The sequence below is a fragment of the Festucalex cinctus genome, chromosome 15 (genome assembly GCF_051991245.1).
Source record: "Festucalex cinctus isolate MCC-2025b chromosome 15, RoL_Fcin_1.0, whole genome shotgun sequence".
Classification (NCBI taxonomy): domain Eukaryota; kingdom Metazoa; phylum Chordata; class Actinopteri; order Syngnathiformes; family Syngnathidae; genus Festucalex; species Festucalex cinctus.
This window is the reverse complement of record NC_135425.1, coordinates 23,327,148-23,349,642: the sequence shown is the minus strand read 5'-3', so window position 1 is coordinate 23,349,642 and position 22,495 is coordinate 23,327,148. Positions and strand designations below refer to the sequence as shown.

The 22,495-nt window shown below is 35.4% G+C and overlaps 1 protein-coding gene across 4 annotated transcripts in view; it reads left to right on the top strand.

The window, feature by feature from the left end:
* The window catches only part of LOC144001964 (electrogenic sodium bicarbonate cotransporter 1-like), a 30,883-nt gene extending 9,886 nt beyond the window's left edge, over positions 1-20,997 (top strand). For 2 of the 4 annotated variants that reach the window (XM_077496673.1, XM_077496674.1), the window contains 20 exons: positions 531-607; positions 1,576-1,733; positions 1,798-1,885; positions 3,038-3,192; positions 4,112-4,228; positions 4,317-4,491; positions 7,231-7,364; positions 8,587-8,849; positions 9,881-9,933; positions 10,016-10,201; positions 10,298-10,411; positions 12,309-12,470; positions 12,544-12,722; positions 12,802-12,874; positions 15,173-15,241; positions 16,256-16,429; positions 17,732-17,896; positions 17,995-18,088; positions 19,482-19,555; positions 19,662-20,997. In XM_077496673.1, the coding sequence (XP_077352799.1) occupies positions 531-607; positions 1,576-1,733; positions 1,798-1,885; positions 3,038-3,192; positions 4,112-4,228; positions 4,317-4,491; positions 7,231-7,364; positions 8,587-8,849; positions 9,881-9,933; positions 10,016-10,201; positions 10,298-10,411; positions 12,309-12,470; positions 12,544-12,722; positions 12,802-12,874; positions 15,173-15,241; positions 16,256-16,429; positions 17,732-17,896; positions 17,995-18,088; positions 19,482-19,525 (2,480 nt within the window). In that variant the 3' untranslated portion in view covers positions 19,526-19,555; positions 19,662-20,997. The remainder of the gene's footprint in view (positions 1-530; positions 608-1,575; positions 1,734-1,797; positions 1,886-3,037; positions 3,193-4,111; positions 4,229-4,316; positions 4,492-7,230; positions 7,365-8,586; positions 8,850-9,880; positions 9,934-10,015; positions 10,202-10,297; positions 10,412-12,308; positions 12,471-12,543; positions 12,723-12,801; positions 12,875-15,172; positions 15,242-16,255; positions 16,430-17,731; positions 17,897-17,994; positions 18,089-19,481; positions 19,556-19,661) is intronic. The other 2 variants (XM_077496672.1, XM_077496675.1) reach the window with 1 other exon arrangement.
* Positions 20,998-22,495: the final 1,498 nt, after the last annotated feature.

Below are 22,495 nucleotides of genomic sequence, written 5' to 3'. Positions count from 1 at the left end.
CCTCACCCGCTGATAGTCCTGCCTAATGCCCTAACTTAACAGTAAAACCCTACTACCGACTCGACACCACCTTGGCCAGCACACTGACAATTCGGAGGAATTACGAGTCATGAGATTTTGATTTCATCTTTGACAGCTTCCAGTCTTCCGAGAAGACGAGATTTTTGGAGTGCGTCTCTGGGAAATCTTAGCCCGATCAACCAGAATTGACGCACCTGTCGAGCTCGATCTCTAATCCCGACCGTTAACCGAATTTTAACAACGTTCCCGAGCTAATTGAAAGCATTACTCGGAATTTGCCGAGCCCGCTGACGTGCAAGACGAGTGGCGGCGGCGTGAATGAGCGAGCGCCTGGTGTCCGTCCCAAGAGGCTTTAATCCTCGGCTGCATTTAGCCCCGGTTTCTGGCTGCGCTCATACACTTTGCCGCTGCCTCTTTCTCACTTCCATCCAGGGATTTGGTTTCTCTTAATGCGCCGCCAAAAGGGCTTTGTTGGTATGCTAACGGTCGCCTTCGTGGCCTCTTCGCAGGTAGTCCCACCACGGCCCATCGCAACCTAACCTCCAACAGCCTGAACGACTTCTCGGACAAGCCGGAGAAGGATCAGGTAGTGTGTGCCACCAAGCCCTCCACAAGGGTTGACTATAGTTTTTTTTTTTTTTTTTTCTTAACTCATTCAAACCCAAAAGGCGTAAATATGTTTTTTAATGCTTTGTCCATCACTCTCAAAAACGTATTTATATGTTTTTTTGTTTTATTTATTTATTTTTAAATGCAAGAGCATACAGAAGGCTTTGATGCAGCATCTGGCATGAAGAGTTGACTTAAAGCAATGGTAGTTATTACAAAAACGACCAGCAGGTGGCAGCAGAGTATAAGAGATCAATCGGGGCCATGTTGCGACAAGCTCTTTTTGTGAATGTTTTCACCAGGAATGTGAATATTGATGAAACTAAGCGATATTATAATATTCTAAACAAATACAAATGTACTCTTTCTGATGAAAGAAGAGACTGTAATCTTTATTTTGGTAGGTATTCTTGCGAAATCTGTCAAAATCTAATTAAAACAGCCAGGAGCGAAGGGGGTTCCTTCATTGAAAATGGCTGGGAGTGATAATAATAACAGTGCCAAACTTGACTATCTTAATAAAACTACGGTCCCAAATCAGACCAGGCACTAAAAAGAGTCTTCATCATAGTGGTACTGCGTTTCGAACTCTTTTAGCGCCTGCCTTCTCTCAAGGTCGCCAAGCTCTCATTTGTTGCTCTGAGAGTCTCAAACAATCATAGATAAAACCTGCCGGCCAACTGGCTCTGCTCTGTGCGACAATAAACTCACTGTCTGTCTCACAGCGTTTCCTTTCACGGAATGGCCAGCCGATTCATCTGCTTTTCACATGTCAAGCAAGGCCTGGGCTTCTATGGACGATCAAAAATGGCAAAATAAATAAAAAAGAATATAAAGAATATGATTACACAATATAACTAAAACCAAATATTTACTTAACTGAACTTGCTTGATCTCACTTTTTTTTTTCTTTCTCTTCCAATCCATCATCTTGCTCGTTCCCAGCTGAAAAACAAGTTCATGAAGAAGCTTCCCCGCGACGCCGAAGCGTCAAACGTGCTGGTGGGCGAGGTGGACTTCCTGGAGACGCCGTTCGTGGCGTTCGTCCGACTGCAGCACGCCGTCATGCTGGGAGCGCTCACCGAGGTTCCGGTGCCTACCAGGTACAAACGTTACCACCCTAGCGTTAGCATGCTAATGCTAATTGCAAACTGTGTTCTGCGTTAGGTTCCTCTTTGTGCTGCTGGGCCCGAAAGGGAAAGCAAAGTCCTACCACGAGATCGGAAGAGCCATTGCCACGCTGATGTCTGATGAGGTGCGTTCTCAATGTACATTTAGCGATTAGCCGAATGCTAAGCTAGCTAAAATAGCTGATGCATACTGAATGGCTGTTTACATTATTTTGATGATCAAATATTTATTGAATGCAATTTTTGACAAATCAATTTGACACTGACATATTAAACAATTGTGCATTTGATTAAACTTATTTAATATTGAAACAATTAGGATTCAATACCTTTTTCGATACATTTCTTGTTCTGAATTATATTGTCAGACGTAATATTTTTAAATTAAATAGTTCAGTAGATTTTGTGCAATTAAATATGTTCAGGTTTTATATTTTTGTAAATTAAACATTTTGATTTTTTTTTTCACTTGGAAATAAATTATTCAACAGTTGTATATGAAATATGTATTATTTAAAAAAAATATATAAAATATTTTATAATATTTTGTTTCAATAATTAAGAGGTATTTTTCAGACAAATTTTTGTACGGTAGTATAAAAAAGCGATTACCTGTTAAAGAGAATAAATTCAACACATTTTTGAGAAATTAATTTCCTGTAATATTTTTAAATTAAATAGTTCAGTAGGTTTTGCGCAATTAAATATATTCGGGTTTATATTATCAATAATTATATTATCAATAATTAAGAGGTATTTTTCAGACAAATTTGTGTAGTACAAAAAAAATGAGTACCTGTTTAAATTGTTTGAAAAATGAATTTATGTAATGCATTTATTTGATTAAAAAAAATTCAGCACTTTTTTTTTTTTAAAGATCAATATTTTTAAGTATGTATTTAAGTATTTTTATGTATATTTAATTCAGTTTTCAAAAATGCTAAAAATAATTTCATTGCGCCACACTTAACCACGCAACGTATACGTGCTTAATAGTGTGGCCTTGTCTATGTCCTATCAGGAATGTTGCGATCCCACGTAGGCCTCTGCACTTCCCAGAACGCACCCTATGTCAACATGGTAGCGCAGGAAGCACTTTTCCAGGATTTCCTCATGTTACACTTTAACCACCAGAGGCGCTTTGAAAAGCTTGATTGCACGCGTGTGCTCGGACCCCCCTCCCCACCCCTTCCTGGACCACTGGCGTGACAACACTGAGCGACAAATTTACAACCATGGTTTTTCCCAGTCATGTGAGTTTGTTTGTCCTCCGCCAGGTGTTCCACGACATCGCCTACAAGGCCAAGCACCGGAAAGACCTGCTGGCCGGCATCGAGGAGTTTCTGGACGAAGTCATCGTGCTGCCCCCCGGTGAGTGGGACCCCGACATCAGGATAGAACCGCCAAAGACGCTGCCGTCCTCGGACAAGAGGTGAGCATTTTTATTTTTATTTTATTTTTTGCAAGGGGGTAGGGGCTAAGCCTTTTTTTTTTTTTTTCTTTTTTTTTCTTTTTTTTTTTTCTTTTTTGTCGGGGTGGGGGGACGCCACTAATTGATGCTTGCCAAAACTGGACTAATTCAATTTAATTACCAATAGCGTAAATACAGATAGCATATGTTTAAAAAAAAAAAAATTAAAGTTAATACAAATGCATTATTAAATAAAACTGAACTGTACTTAAAAAAAATTCTGAATTTGATTTAAAAAAAAAATAAAAATCTGTCACTAGAATAACGTAACACACAATTTGAACATTTAATTGAGTGATAAACAGTAAATATACCCCTAAAGTATGATCTTAAAACATATTATCATTATAAGCCTTGCCTTTTAAAACAAATTGCTTGCATATGATTTGATTTTGAAAATGATACGCGGTTGCACAATAGAATTTGAAAAATATTCAGAACTTTTTGGAGAGATTATACTTTATTTTAAATAGTGAATTGCTTTACTTTTTATGAAGAAAGCACAACTGCAAATTGAGATTTTAGAAATTTAATTTGGGAGAAATTTGATATTATTATGAATAAGTTATAAATTTCAGTTGTTTTGGGGTAAATAGATAAAAAAAAAAAAAATTAAATAGTTTAAAAAAAAATATTTTAGTTTTCAAATACATTTTGACAAATAACTTCTGTATTTTTTGTACATGTTTATTTACATTTAAATGAAATGATGAATCTCAGCACTTTTGGATGAATTATATTAATTTGCTATTTAAATTAATTGTTTTGGGGCGACTCATTTTTTTTTTTTTTTTTTGATATTTCCAAAATGATCACTTTTAGTATTTTTCTTCATTTTCTGTCCTATTGTTTTTAATCAAAAATCACGTGCGGTCCCCAGGAAGAACCAGTATGCCGGCCTGGAGCCCCCGCCAATGAATGGCGACACCCCCCATGATGCGGGTCAAGGCGGGGGTGGAGGTCACCAGGTTGGCGAGGAACTGCAGTTCACCAGAAAGTAAAATCAACTTTTTAGAACATTATTGAAAAGTTTGCAGTGTGGTGAATGAGTATTTTTTTAATTTTTTATTTATTTTTTTGATCAGGGTCTGCGGTGGCCTGATTCTGGACGTGAAGCGCAAGTTGCCGTTCTTCGCCAGCGATTTCTACGACGCGCTGCACATCCAGTCGCTGTCCACCATCTTGTTCATCTACTTGGGCACGGTCACCAACGCCATCACCTTCGGCGGGCTGCTGGGGGATGCCACGGAAAACATGCAGGTACAACATAAAAACACTATGGGGGGGGGGCACGCATGTACGCACAAACACGGTTTGTCTGATGTTGACTTGTCTGGTTGACCTTGGAATTTTTTTTTTTTTTCTCAATTTTGCCTGCTTCGATTACATGATACTTCACAAAGCATTAATTCTCCCGACAGTGTACACACGCTTCACGTAACCTGAAGAGTTAGTGCTAAATATGATCGCATATTACACAAGTATTGGATTTTAGTGTCTAGGTGTACCTAATGAAGTGGCCAGGGAGTTTAGAATTCCCATGGAATCAAACTTTTGGGAAATGTGTTACTTAATTCATATAATATTGTATTCAACTAACACATTTTTTTTGTTAATAAAGAAATCCAAAATGTATGTCTTAAAGGAAATGATTTGATATATTTCTGTAGTTTTTGAGAAATAAAAAATATATTAGCCCATATATCTGTATATCTGTAGTATATAATTGTGCTTTTTCCATGCTTAAAATGTTGACATTTTTATTATACATTTCAAATTTAAATAGATAAAATTTGGAAATATTATTTTCAATATTATTTTAGATTTAAATGTTCGAATTATGTTTTCATGGCCAATAATACATACTGTATTTTCTTATTTTATTGTTCAAAAATATTTGCTGAATCAGAATTTTTATTAAAATTTTCCAAGTGGGTTCTTTCCTGATGAATTTTTTTTTCTTTTTTTCTTTTTTTTTTTACATTTTGCAAGTACTGTATTTCTGTTCATCTATTATTGTACATTGTGTTGTACACTTAATTAACTAATTAAGAAGAATTAATTAAGATTTGGAAAAACTAACTGCATGAGGTCATCAAATATTTTCTTTTTGGAAAAATTTTTTTTTAAATTTTGCTCCCAATAACGTGTAAATACGTTTTTTTGTTGTTGTTGGATTTTTTGTTTTAAGTGTCCCAAAGATGTATTTATCCGTTGTTTTTTTGTTTGTTTTTTGTTTTGTTTTTATGCTAGAGCATACAGAAGGCTTTGATGCAAAACGGAAACAAATAGAAAACATAATTTTTTTTTCCCTGATGAAAGAAGAGACTTTAATCTTTCTTTTGATAGGTTACATGTTTTTATAATAATAGAACACAAGATTTTGTGGGCCTTGCTTCAATAAAATTCAATAAAACAGCTGGGAGTGAACGGGATTGCTTCTGTGAAAAATGTCTGGGAGCGAATTAGTTAAAGTAAAAAAAATAAAAAAAATGCCTTTTTTGGCGGGGGTTAAATTATTAAAAACATTACAATAAAATAAATGAACCATTAACTCATTCACTGCCATTGATGTGTATATCCGTCAATGGCAGTGAATGAGTTAAGGCAATTCCGTTCCCATTGACGTGTATATCCGTCAATGGCAGTGAATGAGTTAAAAATAAAATGATAAATTTCTTTCCCTGAGGACGCACGCACGTCCACACACGTGCAGTGATGTGGTCTCGTCTTGCGTCTTGTGTCGAGCCGCGCGATGCGGGATTTGAGCTGGCCGTAAATAACCGCCGATCCAGATTACTCGCTAGCTTCGTCATGGCTGTGCGTTTCCACTGACCTCTACACGCACGCGCGCACTACACGCACACACTTTCAGTGAACAGAGGGAATCCCCGACCTGACGTGACCTCCCGCAACTCACATACACTCAAGAGGCTCGGAGCGATAGTCAAATATTGTTCTTCTTTCTGAGCGGAAGCTGACAAAAGCGCAACACAAACAGGCCTGTCCTGATTGGCCGGCCCAGCAGCATCGTGCGTGTGCGTGTGCGTACGCGTGTGCGTGTGTGGGAATATAGAACTTCCTGCCGAGTGAGCAGAGTTCATGGAGTTTGCATTCTCCTTAAAAAAAATAAAATAAAATAAAAATAGTGTATTTGTGCTATTTTTAATTTCATTGTCAGGACTGTTTTTATATTTTATTTTATTTTTTTAATGGTGTATTTGTGCTATTTCTTTTAATTTGTCAGGAGTGTTTTGGGATTTTTTTCTTTTTTTTTTAATTGATTTATTTTTTCAGATTTAAATGTTACAATTATGTTTTTATGGCCAATAATACATAATGTATTTTCTTATTTTATTGAGAAAAAAAAGATATATTTGTTGAATCAGAATTTATATTGAAATTTTCCAAGTTGGTGCTTTTCCTGATTAAATTTACATTTTATTTTTGTACAATTTGCATGTATTTCTGTTAGTCTATTGTTGCACTTTGTGTTGTACACTTAAATAAAATTGCTCATTAAGTTTTGAAAAACTAACCTTCATAATTCCATGAGGTCATCAAATATTTTCTTTTTGAAAAATTCGTTTTTTGAAATGTAAAGGAAAAAAGTGTATTATTATTATTATTATTATTATTATTATTATTTAATAGTGTATTTGTGAATTGTCAGGACTGTTTTTAGATTTATTTTTTTTGGTCATTGCTTTTTTGGGAGGACAAATTCAAAGCTCATTTGGTCTTCAAATATGTTCAATTTTAATGATTTTTATTTTTATTTTTTAAGTAATTTACTGTATATGTGACGAAAAATACTGAATGTCGACTGCAAAAAAATATTGTTGGTTGAGTTTTTCTGTTTTTTTAATTTGATGTAAGAATAAATGAGTACTGTAATTGTACGGGGTTTTTTTTTATTTGTTTTTCCCCACTATTTGGACCTAAATATGTTTTTGAACTACTGTATTGATATAAACAATATGTGTCATGTGTGACAAGGGTGTGTTGGAGAGCTTCTTGGGCACGGCTCTGACGGGTTCCGTCTTCTGCCTGCTGGCGGGTCAGCCACTCACCATCCTCAGCAGCACCGGACCCGTCCTGGTCTTCGAGCGCCTCCTCTTCAACTTCAGCAAGTCAGTGGGCACTTTTTAAAAAAAAATATATATATTATTCATTTGATTTAAATTTAAAAAAAACAACAACAACATTTAAAATGTAAATGATCATTTCCTGTAGTTTTTGAGAAATTCAAGTGTAAATTGAAAAGTAACAATATATATAATTATTTTTTATTTATTTATTTATTTATTTATTTATTTATTTATTTTCCTAGATTAAAAAAAAAAATCAGGAAAATTGCAGAGCTGAAATTAACATTTAAGTCCTGGATAAAATCAGTGCTCAAATGTACATTTATTTATTTATTTATTTTTTTGAATAGATCAGTACTTTTGAAACAATTGATTTAAAATGTTGAATTTTAGTATGCTTTGTTTGAATATTTGTGTTCCCTACTAAAATGGATGAAGTTTTTGCAAAAATACAAATAATTTCCGCACCATCTTGTAACCTTTTTAATAAAATCTTTAAAACTGTACTTCCTAGAAATTCAAGTGTAATTGAGTAGTAACATCTTAATATTTTTTTTGAGATAAAAAAAAAAAAAAAAAAGACAGATAAATACAGAAAAATTGCAGAGCTGAAATTTTAATTAAAATTTAAGTCCTGGATAAAAAGCAGTGTTTAACTCTTACAGCTGCACTTTATTAAAAAAAAAAACAAAAACAAAAAACTTTAATATGACAAAGGCTTTGATCATTCATGTCATCCTTGGAAACATTTTATTTCATCAGATTTCATCGTGTTTCATGGTAATGACTAATTTCATACACCTGCAGCCCATTGAAAAGAGATACAATGTTGCCATCTGCTGGCCATAGTTAGTGAGTGTTTTTGATTCCACAACCCGTTGACCAGGCAGCGCTGCACTTAGACGTTGCACTGCCCATTGATTTAAAAAAAAATAAATAATAATAATTTAAAAAAAATTCATTTAGAATTTTGGTGCGTTTTGTTTGTATGCGTTTCCTACTAAAATGGATGAAATTTTTGCATAAGTACAATTCATTTCCATGCTGACTTGAAATCTGTTTAATAAAATCTTGAAAACTGTACTTTCTAGAAATTTAATTTTAAATATAATTAGATTAAATTATTTTAAAAATATATAATTAAAAAAAAAAAAAAATTGCACTGCTTTATGTATTTATTTTTTTAAGTCATATAAATTATGGGAAAAACAAAAACAAAAAAAAATTGCACAATAGACATTAAGAGGAAGTGTGTTGCGAGCAGGGAAAACGACTTCGACTACCTGGAGTTCCGCCTGTGGATCGGCTTGTGGTCGGGCGTCTTCTGCCTGATGCTGGTGGCGAGCGACGCCAGCTTCCTGGTGCAGTACTTCACGCGCTTCACCGAGGAAGGCTTCTCGGCGCTCATCAGCTTCATCTTCATCTACGACGCCTTCAAGAAGATGATCAAGCTGGCGCACCACAACCCCATCAACGCCGACTACCGAGCCGACCTCGTCACGCAGTACGACTGCACCTGCCAGCCCGGTCGGTTGACGACGCCAACTGTGTTTTTTTTTTTTTAACATTCGCGATACGATTCGCTCCACTGACATGATTCATTCCAGTTACAATACGATTCAATCCATTTGCGATGCAATTTATTCCATTCACGCCAATTACAATTTGGATTTACGGCGCTTGTGATCCGATGCAAGTCGCTTCAATTACTTAACGATTCTGAACCAATTCACTTCAGTTGCAATCCGATTAAACTGATTTATGTGACGATTTACCCCATTTCTGATAGGATTCACGATAAGATTCACTCTGGTTTCGAGGGAATGAGGAAAAAAAAAGGAATGAAGTGGAAACAAATCAAATCAAATGTAGATTACTGGATAGAAGTGTGAACACATGAATGCAGATTGCACAATTCACTTCATTGACCATAAGATTCACGCCGATTACAGTCCGATTCACGGCAATTGTTGGAATACAATTCAATTAGTTTCTAATCGGGTTCAATCCAGTTACGATCCAATTCACTCTGTATATAATATTCACCCCATTTATTATAGGATTATTTACATTTACAGTATCGTTCAGTCCATTTACAGAAAAATTACCTCTATTATGTAAGAGTTTCCTAATTTACAATCGAAGTCATTCTAATTCGATTCAATCCATTTATGAAACGATTCACTCCAGTTACGATGCAGTGTGATTCAATCCAGTTCCGATCCGATTTAATCCAGTTCTGTTACAATTCAATCCAGTTTTGTTACAATTTATTCCATTTATGATAAGATTCACTCCAATTATGGTCCAATTCATGCCAATTAAGATGTGATACAGGTCGCTCCATTTATGGTGTAATTTACAATGTAATTTAATCCAATTCACAAAACGATGAAATCCAGTACCTGTAGATGCCACAAGATGGCAGCAAAGTGCAACTTTTCTATTCGACAAGGCTAAGTGAAGCTCCTCCCCTCAGTTATTTTTATTTTATTTTTCGTCGCTGGCCTGATTTTATGTTCTTGTTGAATTTTTTTAAAATTTTTTGTGTCTCCAAGGCAACACCACGGACCTCTATGATGCCGCCGCCTGGACAAACAGTTCCGACCTGGTATGCCCCCCCACCCCATTATTAACCACCGCCTGGGCAACGTTACTAACCACCGCGTTTTGTTTTGTTTTTTTTTCTTCAGTCCGAGAACGCCACTTGGGCGTCGCTCAGCCGCAGCCAGTGCGTCAAGTATGGCGGGAGGCTGGTGGGTGAGGCCTGCGGCTACGTGCCCGACATCACCCTCATGTCCTTCATCTTGTTCTTCGGCACGTACGCCTGCTCCACGGCGCTCAAGCAGTTCAAGACCAGCCGCTTCTTCCCCACCAAGGTGAGCTTCGTTTTGCGTTTTGCGTTTTTTTTTTTAACGCTGTCAGAGAGTTGCAACGTGTATGCCGAACACAACTCAAATCGGGCTCTTTCCCAGGTGAGGAAGCTGATCAGCGACTTTGCCATCATCATGGCCATCCTCCTCTTCTGCGGCGTGGACGCTCTGGTGGGCGTGGACACCCCCAAGCTCATCGTGCCAAGTGAATTCAAGGTACCCCGGGCTTGACTTGCGGTTGTGGATGCTTCCTTGATGTTCCGATTTTTGCTATTTTATTTTGTTACTTTTTTTTTTTTTTTAAAACACTGGACAGACCAAAACACTCAAACACAAAAAAAAGTTTCCCAAATTTAGTCTGAATTTATTTATTTATTTATTTATTTATTTATTTATTTTGTAATGTTGATAAATACTGAAAAAATACTATAGAAACTGAATTATGAAGAGGGCCTTGAAAAGAGTATCTGGCACCAAGGAATGATATTAGCGCTTTTGAAATGGCTAAATTTTTAATAGTTTTTTTTAAATATTTTATTTATTATTTTTTTTAACAACATTGGATAAAAATGACACTCAAAATACTGCCACATGTTATCAAAAAAAAAAAAGTTATAAAAAAGTGAGAACTAGGGCCCAACACATTAATTGGCTGGCTGATATTAGCTCTTTTGAAATTGTGAGAAAAAATTGACTGGTTTTTGTCTTTTTTTTTTTTTTTGCCAATTTTTGTAACGTAATTTTATTCATTCATATATTTTTTAAATAAGAACATTTTTACTGTTGTGTTACTGGTGTTATTTTATTTGTTATATATATTTTAAATCAAGCATCTGATTAATCGTTTATGGGTATTTTATACTTGGGGCCTAATAATAACATCAATCCAAATGCCACCTTGGTAGTACATGCAGGAATTGTTGCAAGCGAAGCATAATCACCCGCCGTTCTCAAGGGAACGGCGGGCGAAGATGGGCGGGCGGCGTTGTGAGTGCCACCACAGAGCCGCCGTTGTTGGCGCCCGTTCACATCAGACCTGCCGATTTTAAAGCCCCGCCTCTTTGTTCAAAGTCACTGAGGCGGCAGTGGAGTAACAAGGTTTGAGGCCTGTTTGTGTCCAGGTGTCTTCATGGACATAATGGCCCCTTTCACGCAGCCAATCAAAACTGTCTTTTTTTTTTTTTTCCCCTCCATTTTTGCTGTACTGTGTGAAAGGTAGCGGCGTGTAATGGGGTCGTCCGACATTGGAAAGTTGTGCACCTGACGTTCACTTTTCCCACCTTGTTGCGTTGAAAACCAGCCAGCCTGTGAGGGAAGCGGCAGTAAAACAGGCCAATGTTCTCTTTACCCGGCTTCACCCTCAACACTAGGGATGTAACGATAAGCGCCATATCGCGATATCGTGATATTAAAACTGCCACAATATCGTCGTCGTCATGTTCACAATATTTAAATGCAACCCATATGTTAAAAAAAAAAAAAAAGTCAGGTTGATTTCCGTTCGTGCAGTTCTAGCACCCTCTGGTGGCTAGTTTTTCTTTTTTTTAGTGCAATTTAATTTTCATTAGGGATGTTTTGGCCTTCTATGTTTAAAATCTTCGTTAATTGTCAGATAATGGTGAACATAATATGCCCCTGAAGCAAGCCATTATGTGGAGGAACTCAGTGTGTGCGTCCATTAACAACAACATAATAATAATAAAACATAACAATAATAATAATAAAATAACATTGATGTAATGTACAAAAGCACAATATTGTGCTTTTTTTTTTTTTTACTATGAGCTATGGCCGACCTCCCCACAATATCGTGATAATTATCGTATTGTGAGCTTCATATCGTGATAATATCGTATCGTGATATTTGGATATCGTTACATCACCACCTGTTTTTTTTTTTTTTTTTTTGCTGTACTGTGTGAAAGGTAGCGGCGTGTAATGGGGTCGTCCGAGATAGGAAAGTTGTGCACCTGATGTTCATATTTCCCACCTTGTTGTGTTGAAAACCAGCCAGCCTGTGAGGGAAGCGGCAGTAAAACAGGCCAAAGTTCTCTTTACCCGGCTTCACCCTCAACACCTGTTGTTTTTGTTTTTGTTTTTTTTCTTCCGATAGCCCACCAGCCCATCGCGAGGCTGGTTCATCTCCCCCTTCGGGGGGAACCCCGGCTGGGTCTACCTGGCCGCCTCCCTCCCCGCCCTCCTGGTCACCATCCTGATCTTCATGGACCAGCAGATCACGGCCGTCATCGTCAACAGGAAGGAGCACAAACTCAAGGTGACGTGCGATCGCATCCGAGAAACGTCCGATCCGGGTCCAACCTGTTGCGATTCGACCCCCCTTCTCACAGAAAGGTGCGGGGTACCACCTGGACCTGTTCTGGGTGGCGGTGCTGATGATGTTGTGCTCCTTCATGGGCCTGCCGTGGTACGTGGCCGCCACCGTCATCTCCATCGCGCACATCGACTCGCTCAAGATGGAGACGGAGACGTCGGCGCCCGGGGAGCAGCCCAAGTTCCTCGGCGTCAGGTGCGAAAAACGAACCCAAAAAATAAGTAAATAAAAATCCGTCGGGATTCTTCATTTTGCATTTTTTCGTCCGTTGCAGGGAGCAACGAGTGACCGGGATCACCGTTTTCATCCTGACCGGACTTTCCGTCTTAATGGCCCCCGTCCTCAAGGTACGCTCACGAGTTCTTCCGGAGAAATGCGGATTACTGTCGGACCCTTTTAGGACAAGCCGCTGTCATCTTCCCCCCCCCCCCACTAAAAAAAAAAAAAAAAAAATGTTCAGCCCTTTAGGAATCTCTCAGGTGCAAATAATATGTTGCGAAATAAAGATCGATTAGCAAGTTTTAAAGCTCAACGGGAACTTTCAGGCTTTTTTGGATTTTTAACGCTTTTACCTTATTATCATTTCCAAGAATTTATTTTATTTATTTATTTATTTTGCTCATTTTACTGCATCAAGTTTGAACTAAAAACAGTTCTTGTTTTTTGTATGAAGTTTTCTTTTTTTTGTTTTTTTGGGTTTTTTTTAAGCAGTCAATGACAATTTTCATATAGATTTTTTTTTTTAAACTGTCAATGACAGTTTTAATACTTATTTTATATTTATACGTATTGTTAAAAGTTTTTTTTTTTTTTTTTTTTTTTTTTAAACGTCCAGCAGAGGGAGCTTCTTAAATTCCATTGTATGGAGGACCCAAACTGCTAAAATAAAAAATAAATAAATAGCTAAAAAAAAAAAGTGAAAGTAAAAACAGATATAATACAATTCAAAAATTAATTAGAAAAAAAAAATGTGTATATAAAATAAGTACAATTACAAATGAATACAAAAACAAAACAAATTAAAAAAATAAATATAAAATGTGGAAATAAGGATCAGATAAATTAAATACCGTTAAATACCAATCGATAAAAACGCTCATCTCTCATAATTATTGATTTCATGCTGCAGACAATGTCAGCATGAAATGCATAAGGAAATATTATTCAAATGAGGTCACAGTCTTAATTCTATTTCATTTTGTGTTTCCACATTTGTTTTTATATTTGTATTTATTTTTTTTAAATTTTTAATTTATTTTAGTTTTAGTTGTATTTTTTGAATTACAATTTTTATAGCAATTTTTTATTTTAACTTGTATTAATTTATTTCAGTTTATATTTTATTGTGGCGGTATTAGTCCTCCTTACATAATTTATTGGACCTCATTCGGAAATGACACAGAACGTGGCCACTTTGAGAGTGCCAATTTTGAAGCCTTCTTTTTATATACAGTACTGCAAACATCATTGAAATTTGTGAACATCACATTTCTTTTGACTTTTTAGCGGCACATGTCAAACGAACTTGCGATCATCCACCAAAACGAGTGTTGATCCCATTCGGACCTCCGTGTTAATGGCCCCCTGCTCCAGATTTGGCATTAATTCTCCCACGGGTATATGGATTAATGTCAGGCTCTTTTCTTTTCTTTTTTTTTTTTAGGACAAACTGCTGTCCTCCCTCGAACTCCGGCTGCCTCCGAAATGTTCAGCCGGTTAAGAATCGTAAACATTTTCCAATCCGTCATTTTTATGAGGAGACTTCAAGGCCGATTTAGTTGGAGTTATTGCTCCCCCTGGTGGAGGAAGTGTGACATTGTCATTACGGCAAAGGCTGGGGGGGAAGAACTAGGTCATTACATTGCGAATGGATTCATATCGTATATTCTTAATTCCATTCAATATGAATCTAGTTGAATTTCAAAAGTATATTACTTTTGCTTTTTGTATTATTTTCCACCTACTGAAAATTATAATTGCTCATTAAGTAAGATCTTAAAACTGCTCAATGTAGTTTTACATTTTACCAGCACACATTTTCTTGGCTTTTATTTATTTAATTTTGGCACAAACAAAATATTTTTGAATTATGAAATCATTATTATTGAATAGCATTTTTTTATAGTGATGGAAAAATGATTTTCCACAATGTCAAACAAAAAATGGAACATTAGAATAATAAAATTATTATTATTATTATTATTATTATTATTATTATTATTTTAGCCCCATATTGGGCCGCGTACTCTTGCACTTTTCACCTTCGTTTTTGTCTGCAAATTAGCCTAAAAACTTGAATCAAATTGTTGAAGTCCACATTAGAAATACTGTCCAGTCCAATGAGTACATATGATATTTACTACCAAGATGGCTGATATTTTTAGGCATGGCTAGAAAAAAAAAAAAAATGTCAACAAGTGTTTAAAAATACGTGTGTGCTTTCGCTGTTTATGGTGGCGACTCGCTGGCCGACTCAAGCGTGTAATTCCAGAACGTTCCGAGAAAAGTTGCTTGCAGACTATTTTTAAATGGAGCCACATTGCTAAAAATATTCTTCTTCTTTTTTTTTTTTAAATGCGGACATCTGTTTTGGTAATCGTATGCTACTTGGGTTGCATTAAATTGGCCGTGTTTGTGTGTTGCAGTTCATTCCCATGCCCGTGCTGTATGGCGTCTTCCTGTACATGGGCGTGGCCTCGCTCAATGGCGTCCAGGTGAGGCACTGAGCTGATTTGTTTGGAAAGATGAACGGCAATATTGATTTTCACGGGCCGCAAACAACTGAATTTTTTTTTTTTTTTTTTTTAATAAAACAAAGTATTTTGTCTCTGGTGGCTTAAAAGGAATATGCTGATGATAAATGTACTTCTAAAATGAAGCATTTTCTATATTTTTTTTCCTGATATGAAACCTATAATAATTATTGTCTTTTTTTGGGGGGGGGGAGATAAAAGGTCATTATAACAGTATTATATGTTTAAAAATATTTAATATATTTATGTTAAAATGCTTACTTTTATGTGATATAATTGTATGAGAATATAAAATGTATACATCTATTTATATGAATATGTGCTGCATATATAATTAAACATTTTTTGTTAAAATAAAATTAAAAAAATCTTACCAGTATATTATTAGATTCAAAAATAAAATATTTGTTTTGGTACGGTTTTAAAAGCGGATTTGGAAATAAAATTGCGTTTTGGATGGTTCTTAAAAACAATTTACTCTGAAACTATTATTGTTTGGATAAATTAAAAATGGGGAAAAATATATTTAAAAAAAAATATACCAGTAATATTACCTAATTTAATATATACTATGGTAATAATCTTTTTTTTTTCTTTTTTTTCTTTTTTTTTGTGAAAAAAAAATGAATGTGGGGCAAAAAAATGTTTTACGTGCAACAATTAAAAAAAAAAAAAAATTTCTTCCAGCTTCAAAATTCTAACTTTAGTTAACACTTGGGTGTTTTTTTTGTTTTTTTTTGTTTTTTTTTTCTAAATGTAATTTTATTGTATTTTGTTAATAATTGTAAAAAAAAATAAAATTAATTAAAATAATGAAGTGACCCATTAATACAATGACTGCTTTAACTTGTCCATTTTGAAGGGGCAATGATCCCATTTTGACTTGTCAGGCTGGCAAAAAAAAAGTCATCTTTTTGTGTGTCCAAAGATTGACATCAATGTTGCGTTTGTTCATTTCTTTTTTTCTTGCATCAGTTCATGGATCGCCTGCAGCTCCTGCTGATGCCCGCCAAGCACCAGCCGGACCTCATCTACTTGCGCCACGTGCCCCAGCGCCGCATTCACCTCTTCACCTTCATCCAGGTCTTGTGTCTGGTCCTCCTTTGGGTGCTCAAGTCCACCGTGGCCGCCATCATCTTCCCCGTCATGGTGAGCCCGCGACGCCCGTCTAATCCCGTCTTTCCCAAACCTTTATTGACCCAAGGTTGCATCACTGCCAAACTCCAAAGTCTCAGGAGAGTTGTACATTTCCATTTGTACAGTTCTAGCACCCTCTAGTGGCTAGTTTTTTGTTTTTTTGTTTTTTGTTTTTTCGCAAGGCATGTTTTGGCCCTTCTATGTTTACAATCCACACTAATGGTCAGATGAAGGGGCACATAATATGTAAATAAAGCAATATTGGGTTTTTTTTTAGTATGAGCTCATTTTTTTTTTTTTTACATTATTGTGAACTTTTTTTGTATCGCCAACCTCTCTACAATATCGTGATAAATATGACCTCCATATCGTATCGTGATGTTTAGATATCGTTGCATCTCTCGTGAAAACAGGAAGTATTTCAAGATCAGCCTCATTTTTGCAAAAGATTATCGTGAAGTATAATCATCTTCAATCCTAATTTTTTATTTTTTTTTCCCTCCAAAAAGCAATGTTTGTAGGTTAATTTTATAATGTCCATCATGTTCTGCCTTCGTTATTTTGCATGTAATTCCAATTTCGACCACTAGATGGTGTCAGACTTGTTTGTTTGTTTGTCGCAGTGTGAACTTTACTAAAGAGGAAGAGTGAAAACAGGAAGTATTTCAAGCTCAGCCTCGGTTTTTTTTTGCTGAAGATTGTCATATCCTGCTTTTTACGCCTACAGGAAGATTATTGCATAGGAGCATCTTCTTCAATCCTGCTTTTTTCACCTACAAAAAGTTTGTAGGTTAGTTTTGCAATGCAATGTTCTACCTCCCAGTTATTTTGGGTAATTCTACTTTCGACCACGAGATGGTATCATACTTTTGTTTGTCGCAGTGTGAACTTGACTAAAGAGGAAGAGTGAAAGCAGGAAGTGTTTCAATCTCAGCCTCGTTTTTGTAAAAGATTGTTTGGTATAATCCTACACAAACCGTTGTTTGTGGTTTAATTATGTATTTACATCTTGTTCTAGCTCCCAGTTATTTTACGTGTAATTCCATTTTCGGCCACTAGATGGTGTCAGACTTGTTTGTCGCAGTGTGAACTTGACGAAAGGGGAAGAGTGAAAACAGGAAGTATTTCAAGATCAGCCTCGGTTTTTTTTTGCTGAAGATTGTCATATCCTGCTTTTTACGCCTACAGGAAGCACCGTTTATAGATGATCGGTTCAGTTTGTTAGTTTAGAGAAAACAGAATTCAGTCTATAAACGAGGCTGATTTTCAAGATGGAAGTGACAAACGTTTTTTTGTTTTTGTTTTTTGCCTCAGATCTTGGCGCTGGTCGCCGTGCGCAAGGCCATGGACTACCTGTTCTCCCAGCATGACCTCGGCTACCTGGACGACGTCATCCCCGAGAAGGACAAGAAGAAGAAGGAGGACGAGAAAAAGAAGAAGCACAAGAAGAAGGGCAGCATCGACTCGGAAAACGACTTTGTACGTCTTTTGGGGGCGGGGTTTCAATCTCGTCTACGTGCTGCCGCTCCTTTTTAGATGTGACGTGTTTAATGTTGTTCCTCCTCCTCCTCCGACAGTCCGACTATCCCTACCATGACAATATTCCCACTATAAAAATCTCCATGGATATGATGGAGCAGGAGCCCATGTTGGGGCAGAAGCCTTTGGCTAGTGAGTACAAGCCGGGGTTAATCGGCTCTTCTTTGGGCTTCTTGCTGCTTCATGCTGGTCCCCCATTTTTTCTTCGACTGTTTAGACCCCAAACTTGTTGTCCTCCTCGGTTACATTTAGTCGCCCCGCCCCATCGTTTCCATTTAGTGTCAAATTTGTTGATCTTTTTCATGCAAATTTTACATTAACGATCAATTCTATTTTAAATAATGACAAAACTGCTAACTACAAGGTTCATTTGGAATATAAATTCTTTGTTTACTTATTAAAAAAAAAAAAGTTAGGTTTGGTAATCAAAATCGCTTTAGTAGATTAAGAAAACGTCTTTGATGACGAAAAACATACATCTAGTTAGCCGTGACAATTGAACTTAATTTTGATTCTTTTGAACCTAAAAAAAAAAAAAAAAAAAAAAAAGTTTTACGTGATAGCTTAGTCATCTTAAAAAAAAAAAAAAAAAAAAAAACATGTAAAACCATATGTTCTCAAATCAAAATTCTCTTCTTTTTTTTGTGTTAGATTAGTAGAAGATGCTAAAATGTCTATTAAAAAAAATAAAAATAAAAAATAAAAATAAATAATCAAAGGTTTTCAGTGTTCGTAAAAATATACTACCCAAAAAATAAAAATAAAAAAATAATACAAAATTGTTTTTTAGGTTTTAAAAACGAATGACATTATATTTTCAAAACTCTTTTGTTTACTTCGAAAGCTGCATGTTAAAATGTTTTACATTTACTAAAAAACAAGATAAAATTTATTTTATTTATTTTTTGCATTAGGTTAGTAGAAGATGCTAAATATTGCTAAAAGGAAAAAAAAACGATTGGTTTGAGAATCAGAAAGGTCTTCGGTGTTTGCAAAAATATGCTATCCAAAAAAAATATACAAATTTGTTTTTGAGGTTTAAAAAAAAATAAAAAAAATGTACATTATATTTTTGTTTAATAAGAAATCTGCCTGTTAAAATGTGTTACGTTTACTAAAAAACGATCAAAATTCTCTTTGACATTTATACAAAAATGTATTTGAATATGCAAAATTGTCTTTCACTAAAGTCGCATGTTGGATTTGCAAATTGAAATAGTCTTAACTTGCGTGAGTTTAGTTGGAGTTGCTAAATTGTTTACTAAGAAAGCGAGGTTCGTTGGGGACATTAAAATTGGTGACTGAAAAATAACATTATGGCTTGAGAATAATATAATAGAATAATTCTATTAATTGCAGAATCCAGCTTGCCTTTGACGTTTTGTTTTTTTTAAAAAACATAAACGAGCTTTGTTTTTGTAGCATCTATGAAAATCTAAATTTTCACGTTCACTGAAGTCCAAATTGGCTTGCCTGATCCCTTTGCTGTTAATATGTAACTTTCTTGGCTCCGCCCCCTTCCCAGGAGACACATCGCAGAATTTCCTTAACACACATTCGCCGTGCTGAGCACCGCTTGGAGTCGTCCACAGTGGCCGAGTACGTGAGTTAAGACAACCGCCATCTTTTTTTTTTTTCCCCCTCCCCCCACCACCACAAAAAATGCAGATAAAAAGTCAAATGTTTCCTTCTGGTCCTCCTCCAGCCTTGAGAAAGGCGCATACACCAAAGCTTCTCCTCACATCCGAATCGATGGCGACGTCGAGGACAACAGTTTCTTCTGCAAAAAATCCTCCGAAACGGACCTGTGAAAAGATATGAAGAGCAACTTATTATTATTATGTTTTTTTTACTCTATTTAGTACTATTTTTATTTTTTTTAAATCCTTTACAATCACAAATGGCTGGATCAAATTTTTTTTTATTTTTTTTATGACGAAGCCTTGTGTAATTTTCTTTATATGTTATGGAGTTTTAATTATGATTATTTTTTTAATTGTATAGTAAACATAAAATATTTAGTCCACTAAATAATCCAATAAACTAAAAGATTTTCTTTTTTTTCAGTCGGATTTTGTTTGATAATACTTGAGCAGACTTTTTTTAAATTTTTTTTTTAAACAATTTAAAACATATTCATTTCATGGCCAGTTCTTTTATTGTGAGTTTGGATAGTTTTTTTTCCCCCCTTAAAATATAATTGGCCAAAAAAAAAAAAAAAATTATTACTTCCTGCTAAATAATTATTTATAATTATTTTTAGGTTAAACTCCAGCAGACATTTTTATCCTATAATGTGCTTGAATCCTCTTCTGTTTCTCCTGTATTTATTTCATAGAAAAATGTCTTTAATTGACCTCTTTTTTTTTTTTTTTGGGTCTGAATCCTCTCAAAGAATCACATCCTCGTCGGCGTATGATTTATTAACAAGAACGTAGTTCTACCTCTGATTTCTCTTGTAGGTGCCAGACTTCATTTATCATCATGTGCAATTATGTTTGTGATCAAAACACTGATTTTTATTATTTTTATCTTCCTTCCTTCCAAGCAACACTGCATGCATCTCGAAAGTTGTCATTTTATTTTCTCGTATTTTTTTTTGTTTTGTTTTAATATTTAATGTGATTTATTTTTTTATTTTTTTATTTTTTATGACAGAGTAATTTGCTTGTCCATTTGAGCAATCCTTTCAAATGTGATGACGTTTAATCATTTTTCAGTGTTTGTAAATTGTATCAAACGACAATCTATGCAACAAGTGAGAAGCACAAAAAAAGTTGAAGCGAACGAGACTTGTTGTTGAAGCTGCTTTCGACGCGAGACGAAAAGTCAACGCAAAGTCTTGCGTGTGAATTGTATGTTTATGTTTCGTGTGTCGACATCTTTTTCGGGATGTTGCTATTTTGTTTATTGTTGAGACGTTATATGTGCACCTTATGGGCTCAATAATTTACATAATACAGACCGAAGAAACCTTTTTTTTTAAAAATGGTGGTGTGTTTTTTGAATGACAAAATAAAACACTTTAAATTATTTGTAAAGATGGGACTGCATTAGTTTTTTTTTTTTTTTTTTTTTTTTTTTTTTTACAAAAGCATGACATCGTTAATTTAAGCCTTGATTATTTATTGGCGTTACACATTTTGAATTAAAAAAACCCAAATACATTTGATGAATTTGAGGGGAGAAAAAAAATATTGCAGCACTATATTTTGCCTACCCGTGTTACGGTACACATCATATGTACATTATATTTATTCATGCATACAAACACGCCCCTCCTCTTAACATGCTCTGCACCTAACACACACACTCACACACACACACACACACACAACCTTGTGTGATGCTCTGCCCCGCCAGTCTTTGAGTGTCGCTCGCCTAGACGGGATGCAGAAAGTGACCGACAGGTAATATTTTTTAATTATCATAACATTTCTCTAATACAAGCTTTTGTTGTATTCATTGTACTTCTCTCAAATGTTTCCATTTCTTACTCATTTATTTTAGACTCCAAATTTCAGGTTTTGATGTTTACGAACATACTTTCAGTTCAATGTAAGATTGGACTGGAAATGGTCTTTGATATTTTTATACAAATGTAAGTTAGCCTCCCACTCATTTGTCTATGATTTTTGCAAAAGAGGCAAGTTTGTGTTGGTGACTTGATGCTTCAAGAGTTTTTTTTTTTTTTTAGCTCAAAATGTGATGTGTCCCTGGGGGACTTCCTGTTTGGTTTAGCACATGGCACCAAGAGACTTTTTTTTTTTTTTTTTTTTTGGTACATCGTGGGCTGTTACATATGTCTCCAAATTTTCGTAGCTCTCGCCGCTTTGTACAACTGGGAATGCTTCATTAAGAAGGAATTTTTTCCTTTGCAAAAAAGTGCATGCCACGACAACAGCGTGCGACGAAATAAAAAGCTTTCAATAACTTTTCATCGTCAACACCTTAAGATGAATCACACCAAGTTTGAAGATGATCGGATCAACTCTGTAGGAGGAGTTCGTTAAAATGAGACCCCTATGAAATGGCCAAAACGTCCCAAAGTAAATCAAAATGGCGGATATCAACGAAGATGAAAGCAGACAATGTTTGGTTAGTTTTAAGACTGAATTTTCGTTGTTTACGAAAACGCGTTCGGTTCACTGAAGACTAATTTTTCTTTGAGGTTTAGGAAACGACTTTTCAGTTCAAAGAAGACCTCTAAATGTCTTTGATGTTTACGAAACAAGTTCGTTTAAAGACTCCAAATTGTGTTTGCAGTTTAGGAAAACACATAATTTTTGGATAGTAAATACAAAATATTCTTTATGTTTAGAAGAATAAATTTGGGTTTTTTTTTAGGTCTGTAATACGTTATGTTAGCGACATTTAAAACCTTAATTGTGATATAAACGTTCGATTAAGACTAAATTCTCTTTGATGTTTACCAAAACTTTGAAGATTTTATAGTGTCCTCAATCTTTATCTGTTGGGTTTGTGAAAGGCCAACATGTTGATGAAAACGTTTTGGTCAGAAAAGACTAAAATCTCTTT